General features: G+C 25.1%; 1 protein-coding gene and 1 long non-coding RNA gene across 2 annotated transcripts; both read right to left on the bottom strand.

Annotated features, from left to right (window-relative positions):
• Positions 1 to 592, bottom strand: LOC145830233 (uncharacterized). Its single transcript, XR_014369632.1, has 3 exons — positions 485 to 592; positions 284 to 368; positions 1 to 136 (listed from the first exon to the last, which is right to left on the bottom strand). It is a non-coding gene; the product is annotated as an uncharacterized LOC145830233 (long non-coding RNA).
• Positions 593 to 9,353: 8,761 nt separating this feature from the next.
• On the bottom strand, positions 9,354 to 15,281 carry LOC145829819 (L-threonine ammonia-lyase-like). Its single transcript, XM_082937688.1, has 5 exons — positions 15,078 to 15,281; positions 13,093 to 13,280; positions 11,968 to 12,095; positions 10,241 to 10,389; positions 9,354 to 9,762 (listed from the first exon to the last, which is right to left on the bottom strand). Exons 1-5 carry the CDS (start codon positions 15,247 to 15,249, stop codon positions 9,416 to 9,418), a joined length of 984 nt encoding a protein of 327 aa, XP_082793814.1. The 5' UTR covers positions 15,250 to 15,281; the 3' UTR covers positions 9,354 to 9,415.
• Positions 15,282 to 17,958: the final 2,677 nt, after the last annotated feature.

Here is a 17,958-nt window from a genome sequence, read left to right as displayed (position 1 = left end):
GTTTTGGGATTGAGCACAACAACGTTGTGTCCCCGTTCGTTAATGCACAGGTTGTTGGAGGAGTTTCCGTTCAAGTAAACTTTGCAAGATGACACATCGCACTGTTTATTACATCCTTGTGATTCCACATACAGTTCTGTTGAAAAGTTGATACATCTAAAATACAGTACAGCATACATTTTTCTTATATTAATTTAAAAATTGTTTTTTTAGTGTATTGGAAGTAAGGTTTTTTGGTGCTAAAACACTAAACTCAAAAATCACAAACAGTGTTGGGACTAACTTTTAACAGACAGTTTCCATTTTAATAGAGCAAATTCCGAGCTCAGACTTTCGAAGCTGGCGCTGTTAGAACTGTTCAACTGTCCCTTGAAAAGAAAGTTTTATTTCAAATAATATTTGTATAGTTTGCGAGTATATTTAAGTAAAGTTTAAATAAATAAAAAGCTTATAACAAAAATCAGCAAAAAATCATTAAAGTAACCTTGAAATCGTTTGTAACAGAGAATACTCCAACCGAAAAAAGCACTCCGATACTGAGTAGAACTAATAATGATGTCAGGTTAACAATAAGTTTGCAACTCAGTAGACATTTTTCTGAGACAACCATAGCAAAATTCGTATAAAAATCAACTATAAAATTATTTTGGCTGATAAAATAAAAACTAAATTAAACACAAGCGAATAAACAGTTATACACGCAACTAAAAAAAAACAACTAAATTAGATATCTACAAACAAAATAAGAAATTTTTAAGTTCAATATATAAATACCGAAATTGAGTTAATATATTTATACGTAAAAGTTTGTTGATATATTAATATTTTTTATTAGCTTTGAAATTAAAATTAAATGTCAAACTAATGAACAAGTTTCTTTGAGAATGACTAGAGTATATTATCTAACATAGTGGTTTTCAAATATTTAGGAAATTGTGCACAATAAAATACTGAAAAAATCTGTGCACACTAGATTACTAGAAAAATTATTTTCTACACAAAAACTAAAGTACTTAAGTTTTTATACAGTTTATATTTATGTTCTAAAAAAAATTCAAAAAATGATCTAACATAAGATAAAAAACACTACAACCATCTTAAAAAAATCAACTCATAAAAGGTTTTTGTGCCTTTTGTAAAACACTGATCTAAGCAAAAAGTATGTAAAATAGTATCATCAGTAAACAAAAACAGTAAAAAATACAAATTTTGTTCTTTGTCTTCTATGTTCTTGTAAGTCGTTTCTTAAAAGCCATGTGCTTGTACCATATGCATTAAAGTTGAGCTTAAAAAATTGCCTAATTGCAAAATATTTTTCTAACTACAGTATTTTGATGGTTCGTAAAGGAAGCAAAAAAGTAAATTCACTACACGAAAGTAACGTATTAAAACCGCAAACAAAAACTATACTTTTAACTGATCAAAATAATTTCAATTTTTAAAAGTTTTTATTTTTATTTAATTAATGCAATAAGTTTATTTATTTGTCAAATTTTTAATTTAGATAAACTTTTAATAAACCTTAAAATAATGTATAAAATAAAAGTGTTTTAATAAAGGTTTTTTAAGTCTGAAAAGTTTCTATTGCTATGATTACTAAAATACTGCACAAAATTAGCAAAAAAAAACATTTCAAGAAAAGTAGTAATTCGCATCTACAATATTTAAAGTTTATTGGTTTTAAAGAGAGGAAGAAATTTCTTTAAAATTGTTGTTGAAATATTTTTGATTAACTTAAAATAGCATAAATTCTGTTTACACAACCAATCTCAATTAAAACAAAATTAATTCTTTGTAATTGAGCCATATTTTAGTTTTTTTTATAGCTTTAACTAATATGTCGTCTTTAATGAATTCTGCAGAAAAATACTGTGATGCATATTTTTAACAACACAATTGTGCAATCGTTTCTTAGGAAGTTAAATTATAACTAAAAACAAGGCTAAATTTGTTTTGATTAAAACAGTTGTATTACCGCTTATTTGACTGTTTTATTTATTAACTTAGATTTTTTTGTCCGTTTTTATTGATCCATTTTGTTCAACTTGATTTTTAACCAAATAAAGAGATCGCAATTCGTTACATAATAAAAAATTGATTTCCTATATCTTCTAGAATTTTTTTTTTGTTTTTTTAGTTTTCTTCTTTTCTTAAAAGCCAATTAAATTTTCTAGTTTTAATTTTTTATACTAGATAAAATGTTTTATTAGTGTTCATTAACAAGCTTTAGTGACCTTTAGTATAATTTGTTAACAAACTCCTTTAACAGTTGTTTCTCCCAGAAGATATAAGAATTATATTTTTATTATGTAATGAATTACGGTCCCCTTTCGTGCCATTGCATTTTATTTTCTTGAATATCGATTTGAACGAAATAAATCAATTAAAACGGATCTACAAAAATAGATCGAAACAGATTATTTTATTCTAAGTTAGTAATTAAAAGTCAAATAAGCAGCAGTACAGCTGTTTTTATCGAAACAAATTTTGTTCGTTTTAAGTTACTATATAACTTCCTTAGAAAAAGAGACACAATTGTGTTGTTAAAAAAGTATATCATTGTATTAACCAGCCGAACTTCCTTAAAGACGACAGGTTAGTTAGAGCTGTAAAAATTAATAACATCTCTCAGCCTCAATTATCAAGAATTGTTTCTATCATAATAAAGATTTGTAGTGGAAACAGAAGTTATGTTATTTTAAGTTACTAAAAAACATTTTAGCATAAGTACTAAAGAAGGTTTTTTACACTCTTAAAAAACCTATAACTTAAAGTTTTGTAGTTGCATATTAGTACTTTTATTAAATAAAATTTTTAAACTATTTTTAGCTATTTTCGTGTAACATTTCGGTAATCTTAATAAAAAAGATGTTTCAGACTTTTTAAAACCTTAGTTAAAACACTTTTAATAACATAATCAACTTTTTCAAGGTTTATTAAAAGCTTTATTTTGATAAAAAATTAAACAATTAGTTTAATTTATGGTATTAAAAATATTAAAATAAAAACTTTTTTAAATTGAAATGATTTCTAAAATTACAAGTACTTTAAATTATTTTTTTACTAAATAAAATACTTGTTTTCTTCCTCATAAATCATCATTGTAGTTAGAAAAACATCTTAAAATCAAGCAATTTTAAAAGCTTATTGTTAATTCTTATGGTACAAGAATCTCGTAGCTCAGAAGTAACTTACATATAACAAAGAAGATTTTGAAGTAAATTCGTGTTTCTAACCAGTTTTTGTTTTCTCGTGATCTTTTTTTACATAATTTTTGATTCGATTTAATTTTTTTGAGCAGGGTTTTAACTTAGATGAGTGTACTATTATCTTATACTTAATTCTGTTTATTTTTTTTATAAACTATGTTCTACTATATAGTAGTTAATATTACTTAATTAAAGTATTTTAGTTTTTGTGTAGAAAGGTTATTTTTAGTAATCTAGTGTGAACAGATTTTTCCATTCATATATTGTGCAAAATTTTCGAAATATTTAAAAATCACTATGTTGCACAATAAACTCCTTTAACTTGACTCCAGTTATTACTAAAAAATTTGTGTAATAGTTTGACATTTAAGTATTTATTTCAAAGTTGACAAAGAAAGCTTATGTATGTTAAAACACTATTACGTATATAAACATTAACTTAATTTTTTATTTATAGTTTGAATTAAAGTATTTGTTACTTTCTTAAGATTGTATAAAAATATTTAATTTTATTTTGTTAATAAAAAACAAAGCGCCTAAAACTGTTTATTCGCTTGTGCTTAAATTCAACTTATTTTAGCCAATTGAAATAAAGTTTAATTGATTTTTATACGAATTTTGCTATGGTTGTCTCAGATAAATGTCTACTGAGTTGCACACTTATTGTTAACCTGACATCATTATTAGTTCTACTCAGTATCGGAGTGCTTTTTTCGGTTAGAGTTTTTTCTGTTACAAACGTTATAATATTTTCTTAATTGTTTGTTGTATTTTTCTTGTTTTTATTACAGTTTACTTTTAAATTTATTAGAATTATTTTAATAGAACTTCATTATTTCACTAAAAAATTTGTGTTTTTGTTAATGAACAGTTTTACAGTTCTAATAGCACCAACTTCCAAAATCTCAGCTAAGAAATTCCTCTCTTAAAATGGAAACTATCGGTTAAAAATCTGTATCCGTACTTTTAGTAGTTTTTTAGTTAGGTTTTTTGATAAAACACTGAAATAAAACTCTTTCTTCGAATCAATAAAAAAAATAAGAAAAATTGCTGTATACACTTTATGGTTCTTAGATGTATCAACTTTTCAACAGAGCTGTATGTGGAATCACAAGGATGTAACAAACAGTGCGATGTGTCATCTTGCAAAGTTTACTTGAACGGAAACTCCTCCAACAACCTGTGCATTAACGAACGGGGACACAACGTTGTTGTGCTCAATCCCAAAACGAGCCAAACTGTTTCCAGAAGTTTTGACACTCATTCAGGTGCAGTTCAGGTAAAAACTAATTGTATTACATAAACATTGACATTATTTTGATTACAAAAGTATAATTTACTTCAAGTACTCCTAGAATAAAGTTTTATATTAAAACGTTATGTTAACGATATAAATTTATTTCAGATAAACTAAAACATGTTTTAAACTATCGATCTTTCACACAAAATATTTTCAGGTGGCAAACATGATTAGTTTTCTGAAAAATAATGTGGAAAACGGTTCAGTTATCATAATAGCTGTCAGAGATTCGACACTGAGTACTCACTTCACAGGAGATCAAGTTGCTTGTATGAGAAGATTGGGAGCAACAAATAAGTATTCCGTGAAAACTGGTTTGAAATTACATATTTGAATTTTAGTTTAGTTTCATAAAAATATATATCAAATTTTGTTATAACTGCTAAACTTCACTGTCCAGTGTACATTCTGAAAGTTTTGCAAGTAGAGGATCAGTGCAGAAACTTTTTGTTTTAATAAACTTATTCTTAATTTTAAAAGAATAGACAGTTGATAGATAATGTACTTAGAAAAAAATTAAACAAATTTTGCTTTTTAAGCTAACTTAAAAATACTTTCACAACACAGTTTTAAGTAATTAGATATCATAGAAAATGTTTACAACACTCAGGATTAAAATACTCAGGAAGAATATCTTAGGCCATGATAACAGAAAAGAGAGAAGACGGAGAGTAACCTGATTGGTTCAAGTGCGGCTACAAAGCGCCATACGGCGGTAAAGTAGAGTTTGGTATAAACTTTCCGTTTTTTTGGGAGCTTAAATTACCTTACGGTTAACTTCATTGTGTTTAAAATCATTAAATGTTTGATTTACTTATTCTGAATTCGGTAACTATAACCTAATATTAAATGTTTAATCCGTTAACAATTTCACTACTTATACTTCATTCATATTAAGTAATATTTTCTTGGGTTTTTTTTAAGACAATATATTTTACTTGCTGTAAACTATAGATTTATTTTTTAATAAATTACCAAAAAAATGAAACAATATAATTTTAATTGTACTATGCAAAAATTTGTATTCCTTTTTGAGAGATATTTTTTTTGTGGAACAGAGTTAAAGTCAACAATTAAATAATGTTTAGTGTTTTTTTGTACGTTGTAATTGTTTTTTTCTCCTAAACATATTTAACAGGTTTAGGTTTTTTAAAGGTTAACTTATGTCTTGAAAACATTATACTTTAAACTTATTGTAATACGTAATTTGAAAAAATGCTGGCTTAAAAAACAAGTTAGTATTGGTTTGTAAGTTAATAATGTGTATTAAAAACTAAAGAGGTCGTAAGACTTTATCTCACGGTACTCCTACGTATTTTTTCGCATGTTGAATACACGAAAACACCTGAAATACTAATATAGTTTAGATATACTATTTTTTCATCCGATATGGTAGAGTTACAAACAAAAAAGTAACAAAAATTTTGAAAACACAAAATGCTTTGTTTTTTCAAATTACTATTTTTATTTAAAAAATCTGGGATGTTTTTAGGGAAGACTGAGCGTCATAAAAGTCATAACTATATAAAGACTTTTTTTTTCTTATGCTGTATAATTAACAAACTAAAAAAAAAAAATTTTACGCCCAAAACGTATTTTAAAGCAGTATTTTCGCGTTTCTTTAAAGCAATTGAAATTGATATTATAAACAAATAATCTTGTTCATTGATAGATATATACTTAAGAAAAATGTTATTAATAAAAAAATTTGGTAGATTTCGCAAGGAACTTTCTAGAAAAAAAATTAGAATGAAAAACTTCTTGCATTTGAACTAACATAGCTTCTGAATTACATGAAGTCAAAAAGACAAAATTAGTTTTGAAAAGAACTCTAGTATAACACCTAATTTAACTTTTAGCTCACACCAAAACTATTTTTTCATAATTAATTACCGCTTGACCACTGTCAAAAAAATATAGCTTATTTTTCTTCATGGAGTTATTCAAATAGTTGGAACGCCATCTATATTCTTGAAAAAAACTATTTTTATAGATTTAATAGGAAAAACAAAGCTACTAAAATTTATACGCCGTACTAACTTTAACTCTTATTTCATGTTTTTTGTATATGTTTTATATGCAACATTTTTTTTTTTAGTAATTCATAAAAAGTAACTTCTAAAATTAATATCAATAAGTTATATAGTACCAGAAAAATATTAGTTAATGTTTCAAAAATGTTTTACGTTCTTAGAACTTCACATAACATGAACATTTTTACTTTTTTGTAAGTTCTCTTTTGAAGTTTATATTTAGCAATTCAGTTTTAAACCTATTATACTAATACATTTTACTTACAAAATTTTACCAAATAAGTTTATTTATGCACTTTTTAAAATGATTTTAGTTCATTACTTTTTTATTCAGACTAATTAACATTTATAACAGAAACTTATTTAGCTCTTTTTAGTTGGTATAATTTTTTAAAGTTCATTAGCTTTGATATTATTTTTTCTAAACTTTAAAAATTAGAAGTTTTTTATTATGTGACTATCAATAATTTCAGTATATATTCAAAGTTTTTAATGGAGAAAAGTTTGAATGGAACACAATCGAGTCTAACCTTATTTTTAATTAAGAAGACTGTGTATAATATAAGTTAAAGTTTTAAATGTAAACTCTTTTACGTACTAACTAGAAAAAAGTTTTCTACTGGTATTCTACAAAAGCTTCATGAGAAAAAAATATATATACACAATCATAACATTTTAAATAATAATAAAATCTAAAAACTCATAAGAGTTTTATCATATTAAAACAACTAAAAAAACATATAATAGATCGTTTTAGAATAAACCTGTCATATAGAAAGCTTTTTGTCACAGCAAATTTTTAAAGCACTTGTACTAAACAGTTCGAAAAAACTTATTTATTGTTTAACAGGGTATTTTTGTAAAAACTAAAAAAATATTTGTTTAAGTTAATTTAATAAGAACAAAAATAATATATGTGTTTAATACATAAAACAGGGTTGCCACTCGTTTTTTCAAAACTTTTTCCAGGTTTTCCTAATTTCTTCAAGATTTTTAAAAGTACACATTTTTGGGTCTTTTATTAGTTTTAAGTGAAATTTAATGTAAGAAACTGTGTTAAATAGTATAAAAACATTAAAAAATATTTACAGTTACTTTAAATGTGTTTTTAATAGAAACATTTTTTGATGATGACAAAAAATCTTATTAAAATGATAGATTTTTGTATCAAACTGAAATTTTACTACTGAAAATGTTAAAATTGTTCAAAATTCCAGGTTTTTCCGGGTTATTTTTGCCTAAATTGTCAAATTCCAGGTTTTTCCAGATAAAGTGGCAACCCTGATAAAACTCTAATATACTTATTAGTATAAAAGTAAGTTATACAACAAAAAAAACATTTACCTAACTGTAAGTTAACTAAAAATAGTTTAAAAAAATTTTACAAGTTAACTTATAATTTATCTTAAGTAAAGAAATAAACAAATGTCTCTGCAAAGACTTCAGGAACCAACCAACTTCCAAGCTTTATTTTTTGACAAATTGCTTCTGCACTTTTCAAACAACCGCCTTCCCCGCCACCTTCCTTCAGCCAGTCATTTCCAACAACAAACACGTTCTTCAAATTATTCGACTCGTAATTGCATTTGAACAGATTTTCGTGAAGGACTTTTACTCCGTGGATCATGTAAAATATTGCCGGTCGTTCGCAAACATCCTTGCATTCGTTGTTCTCGTTCAAGAGTTGAAACTTAAATTTCTCCAAAACCTTCTTGTCAGTCGCCGTGAAAGCGGGATCGAATATTTTGCACTTCACCATTTCAGCGTCCGTATTGTAGCTTTCGATCCAATCAGAAATCAAGTCTTTACCGTCAAGCTTTTTGAGGTTGGATCCCTTGAAGTGCAGAAACTGACGAAACAATATCAGCTGGGCCAGTTGGTACTTGCTGTTGACAAAATCATCAAAAGAACCCAGGCAATAGCAGTATAAATTTGCATCTTCGAAGTCTTCCTTCCATTTCGTCAGCATCTCAACAATTGATTTTAGAATTTGTTGTTTTTTGTTTTTATTGTTAACTATGTACTTGATTTTGTTTAAAATGTTTTGATGAAGTTGATCGACTTGCTCTGCGTCAGAGTTTGTGTTTTTTTCAGCACTAGTCATCGTGTGACATTGGAAACTTTTGTTTGAATTACTTTTACCTTTTCTTCTTTTGAGGGGAACAGTTTGCCAGGAATCATCATTTGTCATTTTATTGTTTTAATTCATAACTATCAAACAATAAGTTACCTAAGAGCTTTAAATCATTAAGTAATTAATAAAGATAAAATTAAAGTATCTAGAAAAATAAGTTTATAAATTTTACAAAACCTAGAAATTATAAAGTACTATATAAATGATAATCAATTAAACTATTAATAATTTTATAAATTTTTTTTTTTTAAACATTGTTAATATATTAGCAATTCAGCAGAAAAAAAAACAATAACGCCGAAAACTCAAAATTTTTTAGATAGATAAGTAATGGAAATAAAAGAGCAAACTTTTAAAGACATCGTAAATATTTTAAAGCTTTTTTTAATTAAAATTTATGGATCAAATTATAATGTAGAAATAAACATTTTAAACTAAAGAAAGCAAATTGCTCTTGAATAATCACATTGAAACGTAATACTAATGTACAGCATGATTTAAATAGATGATTGATTATTCATATATAATTAATAGTTAAAATATGCATATAAACAAAATTTAAAGTAATGTTAATATATAAATACACGTGAATTATAAATTGAGCTATATAAATTATGTTCAAACCAATCTAAAATTATAAAATTAATAAAAGATGTGTCTATTTTGTATTTGGTAAGTATGTGGAATCTAAAATTGATTGCCTAAAAGTTTTTGTTGTAAATGCATAAACATTTATATTTTATTCATTTGCTTTTCCAAATACTTCCACAAGTTCTGAAGGCGACGCGTTGCCGCCTGTCACCACAACAACAACGCACTTGTTCTCAACATCGGGGATTTTATCAAACATCACGGCGGCAAACGCCGCGCTTCCGGAAGCTTCAGCGAAAATTCCCTTCTCGCACAAGTGCCGCGTCGCTTGGCAAATCTGCTTCTGGGTGACGGTGATGACGTCATCAACAAACTTGGTCACGTGGTTGTAGCAGTTTTCACCAGCAAACGGAGGTGCGAGCCCGGCAGCTATGCTGTTCGCCTGTGGAAGTTGCGCCGCCTTTCCCTCAAGTAAGCTCCTCTGCATTGAGTTTGCTGTGAAAATTTATTTTCTTTTCATATAAAACGTTAGATCGTAATAAAAAATGAGAAACATTGAAGCATCATTACTAAAACATCAAATTTGAAAATTTAGAGGTTGTAAATGCAAAGGGTTCTTAAACTTAAATCATCATGTGTCTAGTCTTGCCAAATTAAGTGCAAAAAAAAATTTTATATTTATAGATTTGAAGAACGTTTATTTATGAAGGCTCTGATACGAAACTGTAGCCAAAAAATATACATGTTTTGAAGAATTTATATACGTAGATCTCAACTGTCAATAACAGTACATTATTATCAATTTAAATTTAATTAATATAGGACTAGCAATTTTAATATCTACCAGTTTTATTTAAATAAATTAGTAAAGTTTTTAGAATGCTAAATTGTTTAAAAAAAAACTTAAACATTAAAATATATGTGTTTTTAAAGTAATTCGAACTTTATAACTTTTTGTTGCACACAAACTAACCAGTTTCCGGCTCAACACCGTACACTCTGGTGTGTTTGCATTCAGAATGGGTTTTTATAGCAGCTGCAACGCCAGAGAGTAGTCCTCCCCCTCCACAGCAAACAACTACAATATCTGGTGTCAATTCGTTGGTAATTTCCATTCCAACGCTACCAAGTTAAGTTAAAATTGTAACGCTACTTGTGTAAACTTTCTGATTTGTTTTTTTAGTCAACACGTAAGGTTGTATTTAAAAAAAAAAGATTACTGGAGTCTAATTATATGGATAAAGCTAAAAAGTATTTTATTGCTAAACTCCTTTCAATCGTTAATTACATAGTCTAATTCTTTTTTTTTAACATTTATTTCATTTGCATTGTATTTTACAAGACTGTTATTAAGCCATAGAAAGGTAAACTATTTTTTTCAACTTAATCTTATTTTGTAGAGGTTTAACTAAGCTACGAATTTATTTTTACACATTTTTAATACTGATACTAATTTTAGAGATAAAGGCGGTTAAAGTCCGAGAGTTTAATGATTTTTTTTAGTATTCCTAATCTAAAAATGTATTTATTTTAATTAGAAACTTATCTCCTCCAATGTATTTAAAAAAAAAATATCTCAAACTTGTAGAAAATGTTCTTTGAAATATTTATAAAATCTGTAGTAAACATTCATTTTAATACACAAAAAAATTTTTTTTTCAGTTTTTTGAGAATAACTTTTTTAAATTTTAAATTAAAGAAAAATGCATTACCACAAATTTCTTAAAATATTACAAGGCAAATTCCTAAAAAAATAGAAGCATTTATCTTAAAAAACGAAGGAGAAGATATATGTTTAGTGATTTTTATTTATTCAACGTTTTATTTTTCTCCTCCCATAAGAAACTTATTGTATTCTCTAATTTTTGTCGGCTTTTTCTCAAAAAAAAGTTAAAACATAAAAAAATTGTTATATAATGCAACTTGTAGATTAGCTAAAACACTATAAAATAAGATCAAGCTGTAAAAAAAGTAATTTATCCCCTCCTATGGCCATTAAACTTTTTATTTAAACTAGAAGTTGGTAATTTTTTCAGTAGGTGGGAGAAACTTACTAGAAAAACTCAATTAACAATTCATTCTTGAATTGTTAAAAAAGGCTTTTGGGTGTCACATAATTTTGAAGTTGTAAAAATACTTAACAAACCTTTTTAGAAGAAATTTTTTAATTAACTGATCGCTTAATAAACACTACTTGTAATTAAAATAAAATAGATAGTATATTTCAAACCACTTCTATAGAAAAGCTTAATTTTATTTACAAAACTATTTTTTAAGCTAAAAAATACAATGTGGGCTTAAATTAACACACAACCCATACGTGGCCCACTCCTAATCTAAATCTAATCTAAGCTAACTCCTAAATTCATCTTTTTACAATCAGGTTTTATAAACATTTTCGATAAATATATTTTGATTAAAAATGTTTCAACTAAAATTAGTAAAATTTATAAAATCAAGTCTAAAAATATAAAATTAATTTTATATTGAACATTTTATTTTTATACAAGATTAATTTAATATACATTTGGCTTATAATAGACTGAATTGTCATTAAATGTTTCAAAGTAATACATATTTTTAAAAGTTATAATTTTTTAAATATCCTTTAATGTTTAAAGAAAATAGCAAATTGTTTGAAAAATGAGTCATAACTTATCTAAAAAAATACTTATTATAAAAAGCCTACACTTTAATGACCTTGAATAGCCAGAAATTAAATGTTTGTCATCAAATGGATGTAGAAATTTGTAACCTTCTGCTTCAAACTCTTTCATTTTATTCATTAACAAATGGGAAGGCACTCGGATCACTTGACATCCATTTTCCTGACAACAATAAACAGAAACATTTATTTAATGTTTATTAAGTTCAGTCTTGCTTATTAAATTTTTAAACAAAACACAAACAATTGCAATTATTGAATAAATATTTTTTTTACATTATGTTCTTGACCAAAATTTGTTATATAAAATAACAAAATATTGAAACTGGATCAACTAAATCTCATTTTAGATCTAGAAAAATATGTGCCCTGAACTTTTAAAAAACCTTAAAACTATCTTCATATTTTTATGAAATACCAAAATTGACTTGAGTCATAAGTTTTAAAAAAAAGTCAAAGTATTTTACTTATCCTGAGTTACCTAGATTCTCCCTGATATTTTTTAAAATTTCAAAATTCCCTGAGTACCCTGAGTGTGTGACAACCCTGTTATACTGAAGTTGATTTAACTTAAGTCGTTTATAAAACTAATTTTTTAAATTCATAAAACAATTTTTCTAATGAAATGTTTTTCAGTAGTTTAAATATTATTTAATCAACTATAAATTTTGTGTTTTAAAAAATTTAAAAACTACAATTAACATTTTGGTTAAAACAACTTTAAAGGGTTACATGACAATTAAAGGGTTACAGCGGACAACTCAAATTCCGACAATTCAAATTCTCAAAAAAACGCTTAAAAGACTATATCTCAAAAAGTAATATAAACTTGAAAAAAATAAAATAATACATATGTAGATCTTATTAAAATCTACAAGCCACTTTTTCTTTGCAAAATCTAAAATATTTTAAAAGATATTTTAAAATTACTAAAAATAACTATTTTTTTTACTTTATTAAAGCCATATCTTTAAAAATATTTAATGTTTTGCAAAAAGAAAAAAATGGTTTGTTTTTCAAGATATTCATCGGACCTACATATGTATTTTTTATATTGGACAAATATACATTACTTTTTTAATTATGGATAAATCAATTTTTATTTTAGAATTTGAATTGTCCAAGTTTGAAAATTTGTGCACCCATTTTAAAGTGCTAACCTTTATAACTTGTTCTCTACTAACAGGAGCTGTTGTTGGCATAGCAACAACACCTGTTAAACCATGCTGCTTACATGCATAAGAAAATGCTTTTCCATAGTTGCCAGCTGACATAGTTACCACCTTTGTATGGTTGGTTTGCTTCAGCTGCACCATTTGGTTTGTAACTCCTCTTATTTTGAAAGAACCTAATAGTATCATAACATAATTTTAAATAGTTATAATTTTTTAGTAATTTCTATATTTTAATAATCAAAAAAGTTTTCTTACTAAATTTAAAAAGTGTATAAAAACTTTTTTCTAAAGTTTAAACGTTCACTACTTTATTTGACTATCATTCTAAAAACACAAAGCTTAACAGGGTTGCCACTCTTTGTGTAAAAAAAAATATCCTGAGTGACCAAAAACTGTCCTGAGCAACTTTAATCTGTACTGAGTCATCTTGAGTTTTATCAAGTCTATAGAATAACAAATACTGAAAATAAATTAATTAAATTTTATTCGAAATAAAAAAAAAATCTTGAAGTTTAGAAAAATCTGAAAACTTCCTGAGTTTTTATAAACAACAAAGTTATCCTGAGTCAGCCTGAGTTGGAAAATAAAATTCAAAATACCCGAGCTATCCTGAGTATGTGGCAACCCTGTTAAAGCTGATATAATTTCTATAATCTTAAATAAAAACTAAGACTACTTTATAAATTAAAAAAAAATAGTTCAGTATTTTAATTTACAAGCCAAAAATTAATATGTACTCTTAAAAAATAGTTCAACTCTTACTTTAAAACTAAGTAATCAATTTTTTTATATTTAATATCTAACAAAAAAAAAATATTTAAATACTATAAGCTCGTATAGTTAATACAGAAATAAACTAAAACTTGAGTCTAAGTTCAAAAAAACTTAATTTTAAAAATATTATCTAAATTAATTTAAACTATAATGTATTTTAACAAAGTATAGATTAGTTCTTAAATAAGTGGAATACAATCTAGAGTTTTTCAAATATTTTAGCATTAACATTTTACCATTTAATTTCTTTTATGTAAGGTAAACAAAAAATGCTTGTAAACGAAAATAAAAATCAGTTTAGTTACATGGATTTAAACTAAGAATAGTACACATTTTTTCATGACAGTAAACCTCAACTTATTTTGTCAAAATATAGTATGTTTATAATACTAAAGTTAGTTTATATTTAACTACAACAAAATTTGATGTTTTTTAAATTAAAACAAATTGGATTATCAAGATATTTATAGCTGTTTTTAAAATGTATATAAATATTCAACATACTAGATAATGTTGGAAATATTAAAATAATGAATTCTTTTAAAAAGAAAGTATTTTGTAAAATTAGGTTGTTAATTTTTCACTAAACTTTTTGTTAAATCTTTAATCTTAAAATATTTATACATTTAATAAATTCATGACAACAATGTGTACAAAAATTTTTTCCGGGTTTTTCAAATTTCTTCCAGATCTTTAAAAGTACACATTTTTTAGTCTATGTTTAGCTTAAAGTAAGAAACTGTGTTAAATAGTATAAAAACATTGAAAAGATACTGTAAAGCTACTTTAAATATGTTTTTAATGAAAAAAAATTGATGATGACAATTTTTTTCTTTTATATGATAGATTTTTTGAGTCAAATCGAAATTTTACTACTGAACATGTGAAAATTGTCAAAATTCCAGGTATTTCCAGGTTTTTTTGGAATTTCTCAAATTCCAGGTTTTTCCAGGTAAAGTGGCAACTCTGTATACTGTATAAAGAGAATATAAAACCAAATTTTATGACAACCATCAGATGCATTACTTAAATAATAGCATTGTTGTTAAAAATTTTACTGTATTGAAATAAATTTATTTGATATTAGGTATTTGTAAAAAAAATATTAATAGTTAACTTATTCAACAGTACTACATAACACATATTTATATATACAATGCTAGCTATAATGCCTTTTAAGACTACTCAAAAAAAACCTGTTGTTTGCATATTTTCCAGCTTCAAATGAACATTTGAATTTTTAGCTTTCCCAACTTCCAATTGCAACTGCTGAACATTTTTTAGCAATGGCGTGCTAACACAGTCTTTTGATGAAAAAACAATATCACAAGCTTGCACCATTTCATTTTTGGAGATCAAATTGTCCATAAAAAAACTTGTTTTTCAAATATGATATAAAAAGTTTTCTATAAAAAATACATTATTTTTGCTGCATATGAAACAAAAACATTTTTTTCTTTTCTTTTCAAGAAATAAGTAAAATTTAATCGTAGTATATAAAAAACAGATCAAAAAGTTTAAGCATACATAAAAAAAAAATTATTCCAAAATCTGTTATTAAAAGTTTTAATTACAATTTCAAAACAGGATTAGGTCTTCCAGTAATACTTGATAAGTTTTAAGTAAATTAAAACTAACTAAATTAATTTTAATTTTTTTTTTAGTCTTGAATGAACAGTAGTTCTAATCTATGATTATCTTAAAATGGTTTTCCTGGCATAGTGTTTTTATATTTAGTAAACTATGACAAAAACATAACTGTAGAACTGTGTTTTAAAAGTCTAGTACTTAAGCTTTTGTGACTACAAACTTTTTGTTTAATTTAAAAAAAATATTCTAGGTATGGCAGAATTTTTTGAAGGCAAATAATAAATATAAAACCTCAAATCTTGTATTACAAATGAAATTATAGAATAAAACATAAAGGTTTTATATTATCAACACTAGACTGCACAACCATCAAAATTATTTCTTAACTAGTTATGTTTTAATTAGAACTTATCTCAACTTACAACAAAAAAAATAGCCAACACCAGAAATTTATTACTAGACTTTTTTTTATATAGCTAGTTTTAAAAAAAAATTATTATTATGTACATAAAAAAAATTGTAATGCTAATTCTTAAATTTTTTAAAACATTTAATTTGAAGATTTATAAACTAGAGATATAAAACTTTAAGTAGGTGCAAATTATTTTTTAATCATTTATTTTCAATCAAATATTTTAGTACGATCTTAATATAAGTGGTAGACTAATATTAATTTACTCAAATAACTTTTAAACTGTGGCATCATAATTACTGCATTGATTGATTCTAACTATTAGTATATATGACTTGGGATTTTTACATAAAATAAACATTAACTTATATTTATTTACCAAGTATTTTGTACAAAAAAAATTTAAATGGTTTTTTTAGCTTCATTTTTTTTTGCCTTTTTCAGTTGTATATTTTACTCCAGGATTTAAAAATTGAAGTTGGCACATATAAGTATAATATTTCAAATTTGACTCAATAAATAAAAAGCTATAACTTTAATAAATAAATTGTTCCTTTAAAGTTTCTTATTAAAAATTTTCGGTTCATTTAGTTTTTCAACTGAGAAACTAACATATCTCATAAGCTTAAATAATCTTTTTAAAACTATTTAATTAAAATTATCCAACAAATATGTTTGAAACAAATAGAAAGTTAACTAAAAGATAACAAAGGTTTAAAACTGAATAAACTCACTTTCATATAAGTTTTAAAAAGAAACTAGGTAGAAATTCTTAAATATTAAACTAGGATGACTTTAGCAAAAAAATATTGAACTAACCTGAGCTTCTCAAAAAGTTAAAAATTAGCTTATGTTTGCCTGAATATTTTTTAAATTTTAAACTAGTCTGAGGTAACTTGAGTAGTTGGGAACAATGTTTATATTTAATAGTCAATAATTGAGATCTTGTAACAAACACTTTCAAAGTTCAGTTCCATGTATAGTTTTACTGTTTGTATTAAGGTGTTAATTTTTAGTTATAGCATAGTTGAACAGTTGATTTGAGCTTTAGAGCTTTCTACAAATTATGTACTTAAATTATAAGATAAAAACTCTGTGAATGGTTTTAAACTAGTGTTTCAAAGGGTTTCAGATAAAACTAACATTATTTGTTATAATTAAAAACAATCAAAGTTTATTATTTTTTTTAGGAAAAAGTTAAGGCCATAGGGGGAGATGGGTAAGCCATGTGTTTTACAAGTTGATCTTATTTTATAGAGTTTTTTCTAAGCTTCAACATGCTTTCTATTGTTTAAAAAAATCAAATTATTGTCTGAGATATTACTAGTCAAATTCATACCACATAATAGATTCCCTATGAGAAGGGAAAACTAAAACAGCAAAAAACGACTATTTTTTTTTAATCCATCTTGTACATTTTTCACACAATCTTCTTCAAACTTTCACAGTCTAATCTTTATAAAATTACAAAAAAAAAGTCACTTTAAAATTAAAAAAAAATTAAGTAAAAATGTTATTTTTCTGGAAAAAAAGACTTTTTTAAAATTATTGTCATAAAATTTTTAATTCTTTTAAATTATTAAAATTTATAAGTAACATTTTTTTCTTTTAATATAAGAAACATTTCCTAAAAATTTTGAGAAGATTGCTTGAAAAATGGAGGAGTAGATAGATTTTTAGTGATTTAAAAATTTTTCGAGATAATTGACTTCAAAAAATTTGTGGTCTATACGTTTGTATCAGAAAATTTTTACAAAAATTAAAATATCTCAAAAGTTAAATGATATTTTTTAATTCCTTAAAAACAGGCTTGTAGTTTGTACTTAGCTTTTATATAAAAGCCAATGTAAACTTTTGTAAAAAAAAAGTGTTGGACCCCCCTCTGGCTTTAATAATTCCAGAATTAAGATTGCTAATGGTATTTTGTCTTGTAAACTTCTACTAGAGAGGCTAAAATATAACAAACAAAAGTTCTTATTTTTATACTTGTCACTTTATGTTAGTTTGACCTGGGTTTTGATCTTACAATGATCTATAGTTGTGTTTTATTGACAATACAATGTTTCACTGCTTTA

The sequence above is a fragment of the Thalia democratica genome, chromosome 2 (assembly GCF_965202585.1).
Source record: "Thalia democratica chromosome 2, ktThaDemo2.hap1.1, whole genome shotgun sequence".
Taxonomy (NCBI): domain Eukaryota; kingdom Metazoa; phylum Chordata; class Thaliacea; order Salpida; family Salpidae; genus Thalia; species Thalia democratica.
The sequence above is the reverse complement of the archived record's forward strand: the minus strand, read 5'-3'. Positions and strand labels throughout refer to the sequence as shown.